The 19,421-nt window shown below is 68.2% G+C and overlaps 1 protein-coding gene across 1 annotated transcript in view; it reads left to right on the plus strand.

The window, feature by feature from the left end:
- Positions 1–320: 320 nt before the first annotated feature.
- The window catches only part of COL18A1 (collagen type XVIII alpha 1 chain), a 79,803-nt gene continuing 60,702 nt past the window's right edge, over positions 321–19,421 (plus strand). Inside the window, exons 1-2 of the mRNA XM_046003781.1 lie at positions 321–429; positions 519–613. Of these exons, the coding sequence (XP_045859737.1) occupies positions 419–429; positions 519–613 (106 nt within the window). The 5' untranslated portion in view covers positions 321–418. The remainder of the gene's footprint in view (positions 430–518; positions 614–19,421) is intronic.

Here is a 19,421-nt window from a genome sequence, read left to right on the forward strand (position 1 = left end):
CTTGCGTCCCGTTCCGCGCCCCGTTTGCCCCCGCGTACTCCCCGCCGTCCACCACCGGGTCCAACCCGGCGCCCGAGGCCCTGCACCCCGCGGGGTCGCGGCTCCTCCCCTGCGGGTCCCGCCGCCGCCGGCCGCCCCCGGCCTGCCCCAGCCCCGCCCCGCCCCGCCCCGCGGGGTCTCCGCTCCTCCTCCGCGCGTCCCGAGGCCCCCGGCCGCCCCTGGCTCCGCCCCGCTCGGTCCCCGCCCGGTCCCGGCCCGTTCCCTGCGCCCCGCCCCCGCGCCCCGCCCCCGCGCCCGCCCCGCCCCGCCGCGGCCTGTCCCCGCGCCCCCGGCCCACCTCCCCGCCCCGCCCCGCCTCTGCCCGACCCGGCGGCCGAGCGCGCAGCATCCGCGGCGCTGACGGTCGGGCCCGCGGAGCATGGCGCCGAGGTGCGGGTTGGGCAGGGGCAGCGCGTCGCTCGGGCGGGAGGTGGACACGCGCGGCGCTCTAACCCGGGTCTGTGGCCTGTCGCCCGCAGGTGGCCTTGGCTGCGGCGGCGGCCGCGGAGCCTCCTGGACGTGCTCGCCGCGCTGGTGCTGCTGCTCGGGGTGCGCGCGGCCGCCGCGGAGCCAGGTAAGACCCGGCGGGGACGCGACTCCTGGCTCGCCGCGGGCCCCCTGCCAGCGGCGCTGGGTGCGGGTGTCCGGCCCGTCCAGGCGGCGGCGGCCTGACGCCCGGCGCATCTGGGTTCGGTCCCGGGAGGCTGCCCGGCTCTGCCCACGCGCGCAGGTGGCTGCGGGGGCCGAGCGGAGGGGGACGGGGTCGCGCCGAGGCCCGGTGTCCCGAGTGTCCCGCGCCGGCCATTCATTCTGAGGCTGCGGGGGTTCGCGCCACCGGCGCACCGCGGGGTCGAAGACCGGGCAGGGCCGAGGGGTAGCGGGGACCGTCCACTTCCTGAGCTCTTCGCGTCGTGACCAAACTTGGGCGACTCGGCTGGGAAGCTGGCGCGCTGGGCGGACGCGCTGCCGGCGGAGGGCGGACGAGGGGTCGGGGCTGCGGCGGGGGCCGTTCCGCGCGCAGGGGCTCCGGAGACGCGGGTCGTCGGCCGCCGGCCCGCAGGGCCTGTGTCCGCGTCACGGGGCTCGTCCCTCCCGGCGCCTGAATGGCCGCAGTGGGTCGCGCCTCCGGGCCTGGGAGTGACCGCGCGGGCCCTGGCAGGTCTCTGGGAGCACCGTGCAGCGCGCAGCGCCCTCGTTGCGTTTCCAACCTGTTGAGGCGAAACTCCCCGGGCTTCCCAGGGCCAGCCTTTGTGCGCCGCCGGGCCTCCAGGCTTGTGTCCCCGCGCCCGCCAGGGTGTCGGGTTGCGCGCGGTCCCCTTTGATGCAGCCGAGTGCCAGGCCGCGGCTGGGAACAATGCCCCGAAGCCGGCTGTTTGCCGGCACCCGGCTTTCCCTGCGAGGGCCGCGAACCCTGCCCAGGGCCGCCGACCCAGCCGCGCCGCGCCTTCCTGTGCCCGCTCCTGGGAGCCCGGCCCCAAACACACGGTGGGCCAGCCTGTCTTCCCAACTGGCCCCACAAAGGCCCCGGAGGAGGAGGAGGCCCTGGGGCAGGCCAGTCACGGAAGGGCCCCCCCCACCCCAGGGGAGTCTCACTTAGTCCCCGGTGGAACGGCCGTGCTGCGCGGACATTTGTCCCCAACAGCCCTCTTCTCCAGGTTGGCGTGACTGTGGGAGAATGTGGACTGTGGTCCCCACAGCATCAACACACCTACTGGCCACAGCTGGCCAGGAAGGAGGGACAGGACTTGAGAGAGAGAAGCAATCGCTTGTTTCACTGTTTCTAGTAGGCGTACTTGAGCCCAGACAGCCCCCTAGACTTTTCTGAAAAGGAACTCCCTCACTACATCCGCGGGAAGCACCTGTATGTTTCCTCCTCCATGTGAGTCAAGTCCGGGGGCGCTTGGGGAACACGTTTGTCCCTACACCTTGTTGTGTTCCCTGGGCTCTTACCCACCTCCCAGGCTGCTTGGGGCCGTGAGTCCTGGTTTGAGGGGCTGTCCCCGCAGCTGCGGGGGGGGGGGGGGGGCGGTGAGGCCCACAGGGACCAGGCCAGGGCTGCACGTGTTGGAGTTTGTAAGCCCCACGCCTCCTCCCTTCTCTGACCCTGGAGCGCCCAGCGCCCCCCTCCCATTTATGAAACTTTGTAATCAAAGGGGAGGAAATCAGGGTTGATGGCTCTTAGCCACAGAGTGGAAACAATACAACGTTATGTCCGTAAGCTTTGGTGAGATGTAATCTTGAGATCTGAGGGTAGGGTGTCGGACCTAAGGTGGACTTCTGGGGGGCGGGTAGTGCTGGTGGGGAAAATACATGTGCTCAGTGTCCCGAGCACTCCTGGGGCTGTGCTGGGGTGGCCCAGATCTAGGGTCCTCTGGGAAGGAAGCCACCCCCCCCCCACCCCGTGGAATGCACGTCTCTTTGCATCCTGGAGGTTAATGCAGGAAGCGGGCTCAGCGGGGAGCATGGACTCGCCCCTGCTGGGACTAAGTCCTCTTGAAATGGGATAACACTTGCCCCCTCTAGGTGTTACCGGAGAAGACTTAGTGTGTGTGAAGTCCTAACTTCCCAGAGGCTCAATTTTTTCTAGAAACCCTTAGACATCATCCTTGGGAATTAAAGGTTGGAGGCCCAGTTGGCTGATTTGCACATTTTTGGGGACTAAAAATGATGCATTTTTCCATGTCTCTGTGTTGCACCTGACCCCTCTCCCACAAAAAAAGAACGTCTTTTGCTGTTTCGTCTAAGAATTGTTCTTGTGGGTCTGATGGTCATAAATGAGCTGGTGCCTTCACCCCCCCCACCCCGCCCCCGGTAACTCGGTGCCTGGGGGGGTCCACGGGCCGAGGCTGTCTGTGACCTCGGAGGCCCAGTGCTGCCGGCAGACCCGCTGTCTTGGTGGACGTGTGTGGGTTCCCAGGGTCTGACGTGGCTGCGCACACCGCGGCGTCTGTGACACCCTAACCCACCCTTTCTCGCCGCTAGGACTCCCGCAGGAAGCTCAGGGTCCCTGGGTGGGCCTCCGGGGGCCTGGTTTGAACAGACAAAGCACAGATCCTGGGGCCTCCATGTCTGTGGGCGTCTGTCATCCTGGGGGCACCGCGCCCTGGTCGCATCGGACCAAAGCAGATGGCAAGTACTCGTCCGAGGCGGCCCGGTTCCCGGGGAAGCTGTGGCCCGGCTTCGGGGCCGCCGTCAGGGTTCGGATACACGACTTCATAAGATAGTTTTGAATTTCAGCAAAACTTGTTTTTCAGGGTACTCCTGTTTTCCTTCCGAAGCGGGAGGAGAGGGAAAGTGCTATGGGGGGAAACCTGGAAGGAGCAACACTGACCCCATCCGGAGGGCCCTACCCCCTCCCTCGCTGCACCTCCCCGACACGCGCATGCACATGCTTACACGTCTATGCGCGCACAAACGCACATGAACGCATGCACACGCACACACTCGCACACACACACACTGGGCACACTCACATGTGGGCACACTCACATGTGCGCACACGTCCCCGCTCTCTGCACCAGCCGGGCTTAGTTCTCTTCATCCAAATTGTTGCAAAGGCTTGGGTCTCTGGGCCCTTAGGAAAGGGGGCGGGGCTCTGGGTGGGGGGTAGGGCCCATCCCTGCCCCCGTGCCGGCGGTGAGGCCACCCCAGACAGGCCCGGACCGCAGGGGGCGTCCAGGCTGGGAGGGGAAGCTGCCGAGGGAGGCGTCTCCTCCACGCCCCACTTCTCAGCCCCCGTCCAGGGCTGGGAGGCCTACCTGCTTCTCTTCGGCGAGCGGCCGTCCCCCCGTCCCCGAAAGGGGATCCGTTAGAAGCCGCATGCTGCCGATGCCGGTCAGGGCACGTGGCCATGGAGATGCGTTGGAGACCCTCGTCCCCTCCCCACCAGGCACCTTCTAGGGCAGGCCGAGGCTCCCTAAAACCTCCTCTCCTGGGATGTGCCAAACAGGGCAAAGCCCGTCTTCTGATACGACGTCCAGTCAGCCTCGTCCTGTCTCATGGCCCAAGGCCTGCTGGGAAGGGCTGGGCCGCCAAGGGGTGGTCTCCGGGGTGGGGGGTGGTGGTGCTGACCTGCCGGCCAGCTCAGGGGTCAGAGGAGGGTGTGGGGGGGGAGGTGAGCAGGTCTCGCTGATGAGCAGCCGGCGGCCCCGGATCCAGCTGCGGGGTCTCTGGCCGCGGGGGCTCCGGCTGCGGGGCTGGCCGTTGCTCACGCGTGTGTCCTTCTGCCGAGCTGGCCCAGGTGTGGTCCCCCCGTGCCGGTGGGGCCTATCACAGGTATTGCACTCTGCTGTCCTTCTCCAGAGAACACAGCCGGCCGAGCCCCCGCCAGCCGCGCTTCAGCCTCAGCCGGGACAGGTGGACGTCCCGGGACCTGACGTGTGTAACTCCCAGAGCCCTGACACTGTTCTGGAGGAGGAGGGTCCGGTACTGGGAGAATTAAAAGGTGTATTTGCTGTGCTTGTAGGATTATCACATGGGGTACAGTTTGGCAGTAAGCGTGCAGGACCATGAGAACAGTGTGCTCTGGGCCCCTGGCTCTGTGGCCTGGCTTCTCGGACGCACGGCCTCCCCTCCCTGGAGGTTCAGGGTCTTGAACCAGCCCCCCGCCGGGTGTCCGGGCGCCCTCCCCCTCCTTCCGCGTGTGCCGACCCTGCTCTGAGCCTCGCCTCGCCGCCGGGACCCCCTCCCTCCCTTGCAAACGTCTCTCGGCCACACGCCACATGCGACACCCATCGTGGTCGCGCCCCGTGTCTGCCGGCCTGCGGCTTTTTGGCCGGCTAGATGACCGGCTGGTTGTGTTTTGGGCTGGTGGTCGGGGCCACGGCAGGCCGGCTGTCAGAAAGCGCTTCCGATCACGGGGCGCTGAGCCCGATGGAACCCCAAGGCTGCCGGCCGGGGTGTGCCGCGCCCGCCGTGCCTGCAGGAGCACCCCCCGCCTCCCCGGCTCCCGGGGCGCAGACAAGCCCGAGCACGGCCTTTCCGGCTGTCTGCAGCTTGAGCCGGAGAGGGCCTGTTCGCAGGCACATCCCTTTGTGGGGTTTCAGCCGGTGGATGGGGTCCCCACAGGCTGATCCCCGGGATGAAGCCGGGCAGTGGCTCCCAGAGCTGAGCTGCGCGGTGGTGGGACCCTGGGCCACGCCTGGTTTCTGGAGCGCCCCAGGGCCTTGGGTGGGACAGAGCACTGCCTGCCGGCCCTGCTGGCCTTCGCAGGGCGTTTCCTAGGAGAGGACTCGAGCCGGAGCCCAAGGCTCAGGAGGGCTGGCCCGGAGATGGGCGGGAGTGTGTGCCACGGGAGCGTGGTGGCCTCCGGGGCGGGTGGGGCTGGAGCCGCGGCCACCACGTGGGGCTTGTCTGTCATTATTCAGACCGTCGTTGGATTCTGGTCTGAAGAACCTGGTTTTACATTTCACTGCTCCTTCGAGGAGACTCAGAATGAGTCATAATCCGGCGTCCTCCGTTCTGTACCGAGTTTGGGGCCCTCCAGCGGGTGCCGGCCTTTGACCGCACCGTGCACAGGAGCCTGCTCGCACGGCGGCTCGCGGGAGTGCGGGCGGCGCCGCTCTGTTCCGGGGGACGTGGGCTGCAAGAAGGCCGTGCAGGGAGCTCACGGCTCGGCAGCGGGTCTCCGGCTCTCGGCGCCTGCCTGTGCCACGCGGATGCCCCGGTCCCGGCAACGCGACGGCTGCTGGAGCCGCTGCTTCGTCCGCTCGGAGCTGGAGGCTGGGTGTCCCCCGTGCAGGGCCCGAGCCCAGACGTCCTAGTCCTCCAGGAGGAGCGGAGACCCTTCCTCCACGTTTCCGGTTAGACAGCCGGGAGCCTCATCTTGGAAGGAATCACGGATTCAGGGCCTGATGGAGAGTGTGGTCCCCACCCTGTGCTGTCGGGAGGCCGGCGGGGGGGCGGCATGCAGGGAGGGGGGTAGCGCCACCAACCTCCCTGGGCGGGCTGGGTGGCAGAGACCTAACCCACCCGGTGGGCTTGGGGGAGGAGGGAGGCCGAGGTGTGTCCCTTGTCCTGCGCCTGAAGCCGGTGTCTGGGCCGTTTTCCGTGGGGCCGGCCACGGGCTGGTGTTGCTCCTGACCTCAGAATGCGTACGTTCGCCCCTGGCTGGCGCAGTGCTGGGAGGCCGAGGGTGCCGAGGCGCCGCTGGTCACTCTGCTGGGTCCCTCTGGGGGCCGGGGGCAGGGGCTGCCTCAGGGCCTGTGCGCGGTCCAGCCCAAGCCGCCTGGGCTGCGCGCCATCACTTTCAAAGTCTGGCTAATGTGACAAACGGGGGAAAAAGTCTTTTCAATGTTTCTTTCTACTTAGTGAGTTTTCGGTCGCCGGCGACGCCAGAGCCCGGATGGGTCGATCGCTTCCCTGGCTTCCAGGGTCCATGCTGGGCCGTGCGCCGCGCTCCTCCCAGGTGGGCAGCCTTCCCTCGGGTGCCGCTGTTTCTCCCGGCGGAGCTGGTTCCCCTCATGTCTGGGGCCAGTTCCCTGAGCTGGACCCGAGCACCAGGCCTGCGCGGCAGAACAGGAGCGTCGTGAGGCTTGCGTGGCTGAGCAGCGCACGGGGAGGCCCCGGGCTTCGTGGTGGCGGCTGATCTTCACTCTGCCTTCGTGGCTGTGGGACGCGGACAGTCCTCGGACAGAAGCGTCGCGGCCACCTGGTGGAGGACTGCCGCTGCTGACCGGACGCGAGGCTGTCCACTCCGCCCTGGTGGATGGCTGAGAGCCCAGGCCCCACGTGTGATTCCAGAGCCGCCACCCAGCGCTGTGGGACCCTGGGCGAGGGCCTCGCCCTGTCTGAGCCTGTGTGTGAGCTGTGGGATGGGGCAGACCGTGGGGCTCTGGGCTTTAATGGGACGTCCTTCAGGGAGCTCACAGCACACGTCGGCTTTCTGGGACGGGTCCTGATCACGCCTCGCTCAGCTCTGGGGACCGTCACGGGCCGGGCAGGGCCTGGGAGGAGGGGCGGGGGGACACCAGGAGCAGGAAATGGGGCGCCGTGACCGAGACCGGGTTTTGCGTTTCTTACTTGGCTATGGGCTGTCCGAAGTGATGGTCTCCATCGGACGAAGCTGCCCCCTCACCGCCTGCGCCCCCAAGTCCTGGGGGGCGGTTCTCACCCCCTCCTGCCTGCCTGGCCACACCCACCCACGTGTCCCTTTGGAGGGATCAGGGCCACGGACCTGCCTCTGCTTGCTGGATCTTGTTACTAGGCTGCTGGGTTTTAAAAAAATGTTCCCGCTCAGACAGTCTCTTGTTCTCTGCGAGCCGGCGAGCCCGCCAGGAGCTTCCTGGACACAGGCCCGTCCGTGCTTGTAAACCTGGACCGCGCCTGGTGTCAGGCCGTCTGGGAGGCCTCAGGGAGAACGTGGGGCCCCTTCCTGTCATCTGTCATCTCAGCCTGTGTTCACCTTCCGGGCCCTCTGCCCCTGCCCTGGGTCCTGAGGAAGGGGACGTGCCCTCCAGCCCAGGCCTCCTGATGCTGCCCTGCAGGCCAGTCACACACCTTCCCCTCCCCTGCAGTCTCCTGGGAAGCCCTCTAGGACAGGACCGCAGGCCGGCAGGCGCCCCCGGAGCCCGCTGTCCGTGGAGCTGGGAGGGGCTTCTTCTGACCAATGACTTCAGCTGAGCGGTTCCCCCCACCCTGGGCAAGTCTGCCCCTGGGGCTGAACCGCTTGCAGCCTCTCGCCCCAGGGGCGGGGGGGGCTCCTCTGTCACAGACGCCCTCCAGCGCCCCGGCCCCCCGCCCCGTGGGCAGGTTCTGGCCATTGCTGGGCTCCCTTCTCCGGGCTCGAGGCTGACCCTGTCACACTGTGGGCTCACCATGTGCCCACTGCTTGTCTTGGGCGGGGGGGGGACACCCATCTCGGGGTGTTTACTGGCAAAAGTGGCCAGAAGGTTTTGCTGTGAGAATAACGGAGGTTGGACCCAGAAAGGAAAACACACCCAACCCGACACCACCTTTCTTGTCATTAGGGGGAAATCCAACATTTTAATAGACCGGGCCGCCCTCCTGGCACCCCGGCTGCAGGCTGGCCCCCATGGACGGCCCCTCGCTCTGGGCGCGGAAGCCCGTGTCGCCGTCCCGAAAGCGGCTGCGGCCGCCTGTGAGAGGGCTGATGGCACGCCGGCATTCGGATACCTGATGTCCCCACACTTAGGACTCTGGACACAAATCCCTCGTAACCTCTGCGGCCAGCTGAGGGACAGCGCCAGAGACAGCCCCGTCCCCGTCCACAGGCCGTGGGGGTGCTGCCTGACATGGTGCGAAGGGCCTTGAGCCAGGGGCTGCGTCTGGGGTCTGCGTGTGATCCTAGCATCGTCACAGGGTAGGGGAGGCAGGAGGGCAGGGTCAGGGACCAGGGAGACGCGTGGGGGGGGGGGAGCGAGGCCGCGGGCCCTGCAGGTGGCTGGGGGCGTGGTGTACAGGTGGGTCGGGAGGCTGGGAACGGCTGGAAGCCGATTCTCCGCTGGAGCCTCCGGACAGGACGTCTCGCTGACATGGGCTTTGGGACTTCTGACCCTAGAACTGTAGGAAAATAAACTGGGCTGTTCTAAGTCATAGCCTTGTGGTCATTGGTCACAACTGCCACAGGACACCGCCCAGCCCACGGTTTCACACAGGAAGGGGTAGGACCGCGGGGCCTGCTCTTCTCAGGCGCAGAGTGCTGGTCGGGGCGAGAGCCGGTCCCCCTCCTGTGCAGGGCCCCCGGGACGTGCTTCCTGCCCCTCATGCCCCTGGCGGCCGGCTCCCCATCCTGACAGCGACACCCCCGGGCGCGGGCTCCCCACAGAGACGCCCGCGACGGGCCCGTCCTAGCGGCTTTCAGAGCTCAGGGGACGTTCCCGTCCCCACAGAGCAGCCCCCAGGTGCCCTGGACAGCAGCCAGGGGCTCGGACACACCCAGAAACGACTGAGCAGGGCCTTCGGGGACGCAGGGGACGTGGAGGGGTAGAAGCTTGATGGGGGCCCCGTCTCGCTCCACCCCAGGCTGACGTGACGTGTGCTGAGCGGTCTGCGTCCGCGGCCGTCTGGACGCTGTCGCCCAATGCCGGGAACTGGCGGGGGGTGCGAGTGGAGGCCGGTTTGCTCACGGCCGGGCCACGGCGGCCACAGCCCCGCACGATGCTTTAGTTTGTTTTTGTGTGCTGGGCCACCTCAGCCCGTGCTTCGGCGCAGTGGCCTTTTCTGGGACCTCACACGGGAGCAGCTGTGGGGGACGTCCAGGGAGGGCGAGGGGCTCCCCCAGCCTGGCTCTGTGTCCTGCAGGCAGTCCCAAGGGCTGGGGGGGCTGCACCACGGACTTGGGGGTGCAGAGTGCCCATCCCCGGGCTCTCAGAGGCGGACAGGCCTCCTTGGGCCTCTGTGCAGACCTTCCCGGGTCGAGGTGTGCGGGATGGCGTTGCCTCATACGGTGGAAGCCGGGGCCCCCAGGCCAGGCTGACCCTCCTCTGTGGTCTGGTCCTAGCCTGGGCCCTGTGCCCCGCGGTCCAAGTCCTAGTGAAATTGGTTTTTGAGCCCTAACTCGTTCGCAAACAATTACCACAGACTAGACAGGAAGCCACTGCCTCGGTCTCCCCCTCGGACTCCCGTCCCGGTCGACGGCGCGGGCCTCTGCTCACAGGTCAGTTGAGGTAGATTTACTCAGTTTGTGAGTTTCGAGTGTCTGGAAACGTCTCATTTGACCTTTGCCCTTGTCTTGGTGACGCACGTTCTGGCTCCTTGAGGCGCTTTCCACGGGGCCCGCGGGCGGTCGGGCGGGGTCGATCTATTTCTCCACCAGTCCGAGCTTCCAGAAGCCCCGGCAGGGCCCTGAGATGAGGTGGGGTTCTCCGGAGACCCCTCCCCGCCCGAGCCGTGTCTCTGCTGTGCTGTGAGCTCCCCTCCGTGAGCCGGGGCCTCGGGTCCCAGGGTCTCCCCCGCGGCTCCCTGTCCTCGTGTCCCCTTGGGGACGGCAAGGCCCCAGGTCCCTCCAGAGGCATCCAGCTGTCTGTGGATGCTCCTGTTGTCCCCCATGGCCGGTCTGCCGCCGTGCACCTGCGGGCTTCGCTGACCGAATCTTCCCGGAGCTGTGGCGTGTCATTCCGTCCCGTAGGGCAGGTGAGGCTGTGCCCCCCACGGGCCGCGTCGCTGCCGGGGACCAGGACAGGAGAATTCTCTGCAGGAGAACAGACGGTGGCTGAGCCACGGCCCCGTTCGCCGACCACATGTGTCCTGACAGCGAGACAGCCCCGTCCCTGTCCGCAGCCATGCAGCTCCCCCTGGCCCGGGAACAGGCGCGGAGGGCCCTCGTGCTGCAGGACCGTCCCCTCAAGGCCCCGGGACGGCTCCCTCCTCGCTCCCTGCCCAGCTGAGGACGCCGGGCGATCTGGGCGTGAGCACCTCTGGGAAGGAGGGGAGAGTCGGTGCCTCCACACAGCCGGGGAGTATCCCAGTTTCTCCCCCGCGAGTATCCCGGCAACCGGGTTAGGGCTGGCGGCCGTGGCATTCCCCAGGGCCCACTCCCTTGCCCTCCGGAGTCTTCTGGGCCCAGCGCCGGGGATTGGCATGGGAGCCACGTGGAGAAGGCCAACCGCCCTCTCTCTGGCCACCAGGAGACAGTGGTGCAGGACTGGGGGGGAAGGGTCCACGGCTCCCAGGAACCAGGGAGCCACAGTTTCAGCCGGAAGCTGGGCGTGGGCGTGCGCAGGGCCGGCTCCCGTGGTCTGGTTCCTGCCCTGCCCCGTGCACGGTCCGGCCTTTCTCCTGGTGATGGCGTACCCCTGCTTCTCCCACATGGCCCCCACTCTGCACGACGGGCCCCCAGGGGGATCCGTGCTGGTTCCTGCTCTGTCCCGGGTCAGCTGGTACCTGCGTGTGGGGCGCTCAGCCCCCTCCCAGGCCTCCCCTAGAGACAGTTGAACAGGGCACAAGCAGGGGGAGCAGCAGAGGGAGAAGCAGGCTGAGCAGGGAGCCCGACGCAGGCCTCCATCCCCGAGATTATGACCTGAGCCGAAGGCAGACGCCTCACCGGCTGCCCCCCAGGCGCCCTCGCCAGAACTGTCAATGCCGTACCGTCCGTGGGGGGCGGCGCACGGGGGCACGGTCTGTGCGTCCGCCCCAGGACAAGGTGCTACTGGCCCGGAGGCATGAGAACGGGTCTGCCGAGCAGCGGGACGGCGGCCTGGCCGGGGTTTGTCCCAACAGCACAGGGTGCGTGAGGGGCGCAAAGCGGCAGTGACAAGCCGTCCCTGCACCTGACGGAGGTCGGCTCGGGGCCTCCCCTGGCTGGTGCGCCCCCGCGTCCCCCACGCGTCAGCCCAGCCCGGAGGCGTGAGGGGGGATGTTTGCCAGCGCACCCCCTCCTTCCTGGTCGCGAGGCTGCTGGGTGTGGGCCGAGGCGCTGGGGATTCGCGCCAGATGTCTGTCTGTCGGATGAGGAAACGCTCCCCATGAGCCCAAAAGGGTCACCGGGCCAAACCCCGAGGCTGCGTCCAGGTGAGCGGGGTCCCCACCGTTTCACTGTCCGCGGCAGGTGCCCTCTTGCTCCCTCCCTCCCGGCAGCGGGGGAAGCTGGCTGCCGGTCCTCTCTGTCCCCGCTGCCCCCGGCCGGGAGCAGGACACAGAGACGGACGCAGATCACCGTCTCCCAGGGGCACAGCGGGGTGGCGGCTGGTGCAACTTCTGAGCCACTCGCTGGTGTGTGCCGAGCTCGCGAGTCGGGGGGGCCTCACTCCCTCCCACCCGATATGCTCACACGTGGCCCTCGCAGTCGCAGGTGTGCCCCGCACGCTCACACGGGGTCGTGTCTCAGGGCACAGGGATCGGCCGCGGGGAGAGGCCTGCTGCGTGGCTCCAGTGGCCTCAGGCCATCTCGGGCCCCGTCCCTGCTGCTGGTCCCGGACCCCCGGGGTGGACCCCATTTGGAAATTGGTCCCTGAACGTGGGGGGTCGAGGATGGCTGCTTTCGCCTGGGGGTACCAAGCCCCCGAGTCCCCTCGCTGGGTGTGGTAGGGCTCCGGTCACCCCCGCTCCGACGTGAAGAGAGAAGCATGTGGGAGCCTCCCCCGGTGAGTGTTTCCCAGGCGGGACGGGACCCCGGGGGTCCCCTGTCTCCACTGGGGCGGGCAGTATGGTCTCCGACTTCCTTCAGGACGGGGGCCTCTGCGTCCCCATCTCTGTAGGGTCCCAGGTCGGCACCAGCCGCTGCGCAGCACGGACCCCTCCCCCGCCCCGTGGCCCTGGAGTCACCCTGGTCAGCGCCGAGTTAGTTACCGCGGGTCAAACATTAACACGTCAGGTCCGACAGGCACCCCCTTTGGAAGAACAGCTTCGTCTTGGCCCAGATGTGTGGTGGACGCGCAGGGGAAGGCGCCGACCCACCAGCTGCGGGGTCGGGAGGTGCAGCCGCAGCCTCGGGGCCCCCTGGGGACCAGGCTCTGCGGCGTCCCTGCGGGCCGTGGCCGGGCGCGCCGGCTCCCTCAGACTCTGAGTGGGACTCTAAGGCAGAATGACGTGAGCAGGGCTGGAGAAGACCAGGGGAGCCTCCCGCCAGCGTCTGCGGGGCCGGGGAGCCCAGCCGGCAAAGGCCCCGAGGCCGCGGACAGCAGTGCCCGTGGGGAGGGATCGCCCCCCGAGGGCCCAGCAGGCCGCCTTCCCGCCCCGGCGCCGGGTCCCACAAACACAACAGGCCGCTCACGGCCGTCTGCGGGGTGTCCGAGGAGAAAGTCGGCGCAAATCCACCCTGCCGGGCCCTTCCGTGGGGGAGGGTCCAGGCCGCGGTGGGCTGCGCTGCCCGGAGTCTGGGGCGCAGACCGGGGGGCAGACAGGAGGCCTCTCTCGCTGGGAGGCAGGGAAGCGGCGGGGGCGGCTGCCAGTGACGCGCCTGTGCTCAGCCCCCTGTGCTGGCGGCCGGACCCGGGCAGGTGGGCAGCAGATGCGCGGGGGGGACGGTGTCACGGAGGGTCGGCCCAGGGTCCTCTGCAGAGTGGCTCTCCGGTGAGGCGCACGGCCCTGCGTCTCCTGCCGTCCCGGGGTGAGATGGTGGTGGAGGCGGGCCCCATCTCCAAGGCCTCCAAATGGCCCGCGGTGTGGACCAGGCACCCGGACACCGAGCATGGGCGGCGGGGGCCAGAGTCTCGTGGTTTCTGGCCTGCAGTTCGGAGGAAGGGGAGCCATCCCGCCCAGCTCCGGGAGGGCTGCTCCCCGTGGGGAAGGGTCCCCGGGCTCGTGCTCACTGACACCGCGTGCCTCCCACGGAGCCCCGCCCGGCTGTCCGTCCCCCTTCCCGCCTCGTGACCGCCACTGCACCACGCTCCCCGGAGGGTCTCGGGGCCTCCGGGAGGAGGAAGGAAATGGGCCGCTGAGGGCTCAGCGTGGCGGCAACCGTTGGGGGGCTTCCTGGCGACCAGAGGGTTTTACAGGCAGATGGTGGGGGCTTCGGGACCTTCCCAGGCCCTGGAGGACGTGGCCGAGCCTCGACGTGAACTGGGTTCAGATTTGGGCCTTGATGACGCTGAGCCTTGGAGCAGGAGGGGGAGGGGGGGGAGGGCAGGGGAGGAGGTGGGTGAGTCCGGACCCATCGGTCAGCCTAGACTTGTGTGCGTGTCCTCGCTGGTGGCAGACCATGCTCCCCTGCGTAACGGGAACCCGGGGAGGACCACGAGCGTGTGGGTACCTTGCCCAGGTGGAACCTGGGGCGGGGCACGGTGGAGCTCCAGGTGCGGCCAGCGACCGCCGACGGTCGGGGACCCCCAGCTGGCTCAGCTCCCCCACGAGCACCAGAACGCCGTCCTGGGCGCTGGCCCCTGGGCTGTTTTCCGGTGAGGGGCGTCTGCGGCTCCCGGGGGCTGGAGGGACCACGTCACCTCCTCTGCCCGGAGCCCGGCTGCCCCATCCGTGGACGGTGTGTGAGGACCGGGGGCCAGGGAGCTGCAGGGCCGGGTGTCTTGTCCGCTGAAGCACACGGAGGAGGGCCAGGCCTCTAGGGCCCCGCACGGGCCGGGCACAGGGACCACGCCAAAAGGGCAGCGGCTCCCGTCCCCACCGGCCAGCGCCCCGCGAGCAGCAGGGTGGCCACTGCGGCCTGCTTCCCCCCAGGTGCTTCCCCGCGGCCTCCAAGTGCACTGAGCTTTGCCAGCGGGAGGACGGCTCTGGGGCAGCGGGCGGTGGAGCGAGGCCCCGGCTCCTGGTCTGTGCGGCTCGGGCACGTCTCTCACCTTGTCTGCTGGCCGTGGCCAAGGTGCCCGCTGGTGAGGACTCCGTCACCCTGGACGGAAGGGGCCTTCCTCCCCGGTGCAGAGCCCCCCCGGCCCCCCCCGGCCACCCCGCCAGCCACGCCCAGGGACCTCCTCCTTGCAGGGCTTGTGGCTGGGGGGCAGGAGGACCGGACAGTGGGGCCCACTGGGACCGGGAACGCAGGGGGCAGGGAGCGGCCCTCACAGAGCTGAGAGGGTGCTCTTCTCTGCTCACAGGGCACTGCGCGCTGCTGCCCACGGGGCTGGCAGGACAGGGCATTCCTGGATTAGGCAGCTCTTTCCAGAGACCGCACGTGTGCCTGGCAGGCGGGCGAGGGGCCGTGTGCGTGCGTGTGCGTGCTGGAAATGAGGGTTTCTCTGGAGCATGTGCAAGCGGCCGGGGCGTGGACACACCCAGGCCCGTGGGGGCTGCCGTGAACCCCAAGGGCTCACACCGAGGGACCACGCCCCCTCCCAGCGGCCCCTCTTCCTCCCACGGGTGCACAACCTTCCCAGAGACTCCCTGACCCCTGCCTGCTCGTGACCCCCACTCACTCCCAGACACGGACCCCAGGAGGCAGGTCCTGACCCCAGAGGCTTTTCCTCCCCTGGCCCAACGGCCTCCCACGGACCCAGACCCCGGAACCCACTCGGGCGCCGGTCGGGACCTGCTCGCGTGGAGCCTGTGGGCCGTTCACCGCCTCTGGCAGGCAGGCCCCCTCTTGCCCCTCACCCATCCCGGCCGTGACCTGGCCCGCCGCCTGCATGTCGGGACAGCCCATCCGCGCTTGGTGGGAGGCTCTGGGAAGCCTGCTAGGGTTTGGGGCCGACACGGGGTGAGCTGCCCTGAGTCGGCAGCGTTTGGATTTGCCTCGACGCGGGGCTGCTGCCTCGGGCCGTGAGTGTCCTGCGCCGCTCGCTGCTCGGATCCCGCCAGGTTCCGGGTCGATTTCCGCCGCCTGCAGACAGTTCACTCCGGTGTGGGGAGCGCTGGGCCTGCGGCTGGGCACGGAGGGATGAGGCCTCGGGGATGCGGGCTTGCGCCTGGGCCGGGAGCTCAGGTCTGAGTCATGAGGCAGGGTGACTCAGGGCCCTGGGGGCTCCGTGGCCCAGGCTGCTTCCCAGCATCGTTTTGGGAGCCCAGGACACGGTTCACACCACCTCCCCCGTGCAGCCCTCCTGGCTGTCCCTGGCCGGACCCTCCGTGAGCTCCGCTGAGGGTCCATCTCACCCCGTGGTGCACGGTGTGGGCAGCGGCCCGTGAAGCTTGGGGAGCGGGTGGGGTGAGGCCATGTGCTCGCGTGGCTGCACGGTGGGGCGGCCTCCCCGGGAAGGGCTGGCAGCCTGTGAGGAAGGCGGGCTGGCCTTGGCCCCCGGCACAGGTGGGGACGGGGACGGAGGTCAGGAGACCCCAGGACACGTGTGGGCCGTGGCCATGTGTGTCATGAGGTCTAACTTACATGGGTCGGAAGCCATCGGGTTCTTACCGTTTGGGGAGGTAAAATTCACGTAGCGTGAGGTTAACCATTTTAAAGTCAACGATTCGGGGACGTTGGGTCACCACGTCACACAGCTCTCACATGTCTGGTTCCGGAACGTTCTCAGGAGGGAACCCCCACACCCCAGTCGCTCCCCACCCCGAGCCAGCCGCGGCTGCCCCCGTCTGTGGGTCTGCCCGCTCCAGGCAGGCTGTGAGGCTGTGCACCCGTGTCCCATGTCCTGTGACGTCTGGCTTCTCCCACCGAGCGGGACGTGCTCCAGGCCCGTCCGGGCCCGTCCAGGCCCGTCCACGTGGGAGCGCACGCCGGCCCCGCACCCCTTTCTGTCGACGGAGGGTGCGCGCTGTGGACACTGGAACGTGGGCACGTTTCACGCCGCTGCAGCGTCTCCGGACTGAGGGCTGTCTTTCCTGCCTGTGGCCCTGGGGCGCGTCTGCGAGTCCTGCGTGTCCCGTGAAGCGTGTCAGCAGCGTCCTGGCCGGGAGCTCCGCCCAGGACTCGAGCGAGCGGAGGGGTGAAGGCGCAGGTCTGTGCTGCTCCGGCTGGCCATCACGGAGCTGGGCAGAGAGGGCAGGGGTGGGGCGGCTGGAAGGAAGGGGCTGCCGGGGCAGAAGGGACACAGATGCACCCTGCTTGCCGGGCCAGGCAACCATGGGGCACGTCCTTCCATCCGCGGACTGGCAGGCTGTCAGCTGAGGGCTGTGTCCCAGGAAGGACAATTCCGGGTCCCCCTCCCCCTCTTTCCGCTCCCTGTGGTCCTCTGGTGGGGGGGGCTGGAGGCATCTTCTTCCAGTTTCCATTTCTGACCGACGCACGGGCCACGGGCACCGGGACCCAGGGATGCGGTGGGGGAGAGCGAGGAGACGCATGTGCTTCCCGTTACTGGCCGTGGCCGTCCGTCCGTACTGGAGGTTTCTCCGTGTGGCCGGAGAGACAGTCTTCCCGCTGCTCCGTTCCCCGGCAGCAGGGTCCCTTGGGATCCATGTGACCCTCGGTCGCTGGTGTCCCTCCCCACCTCCTGGGCCCATCTGCTCCCAGGCCTGGCCCCCTGTCCTCTGGAGGGGCTGCTGGCCGCCTTGCGTGAAGCGAGGTGTGGACCGGGGGCCTTGGTTGTGACCCTGCGTGCACCAGCGCTCTGAGCGAAGGCTTGGAGCAGGTGAGGGGTCCTCCCAGCTCCTGCCGGTTTGCCTTCCTGCGGCACCACGTCCTGAGGCTACTAACGTGGCCGGAAGAGGGGCCCTTAGCCACCTGCTGGGTTGTCCCCAGAGGGCCCCAGGTGGGATGCCCCAGGCTTCTGCCCTCCCTAGGCCCGCGTGGGCTGCGGAGGGGGCTGGCCTGCTGGGTTGGGCTTGGGGTCACTGCTTGTGACCCTGGGTCTGCTTACAAAGGCAGATGGAGAACGTGGGTGGCTCCCTAAGCCGCTGGAAGCCCAGGAATGTGGAGCTCATCTTTGCCTCGGGTCTCCTGATTCGCTGGGAGAATTTGCTTTGATTTCTAGGCAAGGACCACACCGAGAGACCTTTAGTGGCCTAGCAGATCCCCGTGCCCTGTGCCTGCTCCTCGGCAGCCCGTCAGGGGCACTGGCTGGCCAGAAGCCTTGATCTCTGTGGGGCGGTGGGGACCGAGCTGGACCCAGGATCCCGGGCAGGCAGGGGCAGCCACACCCCCACCACGCACCGTCTAACCCGCGGGTCGGCTCTGTCCAGCAGGCGCCTGGCCGGTTTTCTTCCAGGTGATTTATTCGCTTGGCTGGGGGCTGACAGCCCAGGAGGAGGTCACATTCCATTCATAACGGCTTATCTGGGCTGTCAGGCCGGCCTGGGAGGGGGTCTGAGACTCAGCAGAGCTCTCGCTGCCCAAGTTCCTGCATCTGCAGAGACCTCCGGGGAGCGGAGACCTCCGGGGAGCGGGGAGCGCCTGCTGTGTGCAGAGGCGGGACCCACAGGGCCGGTGGGCAGTCGGTCGCCTGGGGGCAGAGGCCAGGCTCGGAGGACATGGGGGAGGGGTCTTCCCGTAGGGGCTCCAGACGCCCCAGGGGAGGGGGGTCCCCAGGAGTTGTGCAGCTGCTTTTCCAGACCCTGCAGAATTCTCCCCGAGCCCCCCACCCCCGGCAGCCCCCCTCCGCTGGCTCTGTGGGGCTTTCAGGGGGAGCTCCTGAGGAGGGGGTGTGGGTGGGGAGACGGGGGCTGCCCGGGGGTGAGCAAAGCTGGACGGGGAGGAAGGTGGCAAGCTCGTCCCCAGGGGCACTGCCTGCTGCCTCTAACCCTTCATCCTAGGCCTCGGGGGCCCATGCTTCATGCCCTCAGGAGACGCTCCAGCTCTCAGCTGTGAATGGGGCAGATGCCAGGGGCTTTCCAAACCTGGGCTCTGCCCAGAGGGTCACGGCCCTCAGGTGGAAGGTCACCTGCCAGGGTGGGGAGCCCGGGGCAAGGGGGCAGGTCTGCCCACGGAGAGGCGCCAGGGTTGTGGGGAGGGAGCCCTGTGAGCTCAAGGACCAGACTGTGCCTGGGGCTGAGCAGTGGACTCCAGGCGGGCTCCCCTGACGGCCCCTGGGCTCTGCGGACCCATCCGCAACTCTTCTAGGGCGCGGGGTGAGCTGCCTGTCTCTGCGCACGACTTCCAAGATCTGCGGAATGTGCCCCGGAGCTGCCCGGACGCTCCCCCTGGAGCACGCCGTCCCCTTCACCAGGATGACCCTGTGGGAAACCCCAGGAGGCGTCTGGAGAAAACCAGCAGCTTTGCACAGATGTTAATCCTCTTTGAGACGCGACTTGGAAGCTTAACCAAAGACAACAACAGCGGTTTCGTTCTGAAGGGATCAGAGTTCCCCCAGTGTGCGTCTCCTTCAACCCTCAAGGTCCTGCAGGAACGGGAGGGGGGGGCACGGCCGGTGTGTTCAGATGCCCTGGGACGTTTGGACGGCAGAGCACGTCGGTAGGTTTCCTGAAATAAAAACAATCTTTGATTCCGTACGTGTTTTCTCGGCGGACTTCAAACCACCAGTCCCCGCTGCCTCTGAGTGTGGCCCTGCCGTCCCGGGCCGCAGCCTTCACCGTCTCCCGTCCTTCTGTCCTCACGAGAGGCTCTGTCTGCAGCAACAGGCTCGGGGAGCCAAGGTGGCGGGCAGCGTCTAGGCCCCGCGGGACCCGCTCCGGCCCTCAGCCCGTCTGTTCTCGGCTCTGCGCGGTGACGGCCCCTCCCGGGCTGGGGGAGACTCCGTGTCTCCCACGTGGCCGACGGGCTCGTGGAGGTGCAGACCCCAGGAGGGCCATGCGGGGGTCCAGATGGCGTGGTGAAGCATTGAGTGGGGGACGGATGCCGCTCCAGGGCCCCCGTCCCACGTGCGAGCATCACGGGAACCCAGAAGCCGCTGCTTCGGAGGGCAGGACGGCAGCATGACCGCACAGGGACGGGGACGGGGATGGGGTGCGGCTCCACTGCCCCCAGCACGAAGGCTGCTCCCACCACCCAGCCCCCGCTCGAGGGTCCAGGGTCGGCTTCTCTGCTCAGCCCACCCCGTGGCCATGCCAGCTCCCTCATGGTCTCCCAGGGTGACCGTGGCAGCTCTTGCCTCCGGGCCTCGCTGTCCAGGTGGACCACACAGGGGTGGCATTGACGGGAAGGTCCGTCAGGACAACGTTTAAAGTCAACGTGGAGGAGAAACCCCAAGGGAACA

The sequence above is a fragment of the Meles meles genome, chromosome 4 (genome assembly GCF_922984935.1).
Source record: "Meles meles chromosome 4, mMelMel3.1 paternal haplotype, whole genome shotgun sequence".
Taxonomy (NCBI): domain Eukaryota; kingdom Metazoa; phylum Chordata; class Mammalia; order Carnivora; family Mustelidae; genus Meles; species Meles meles.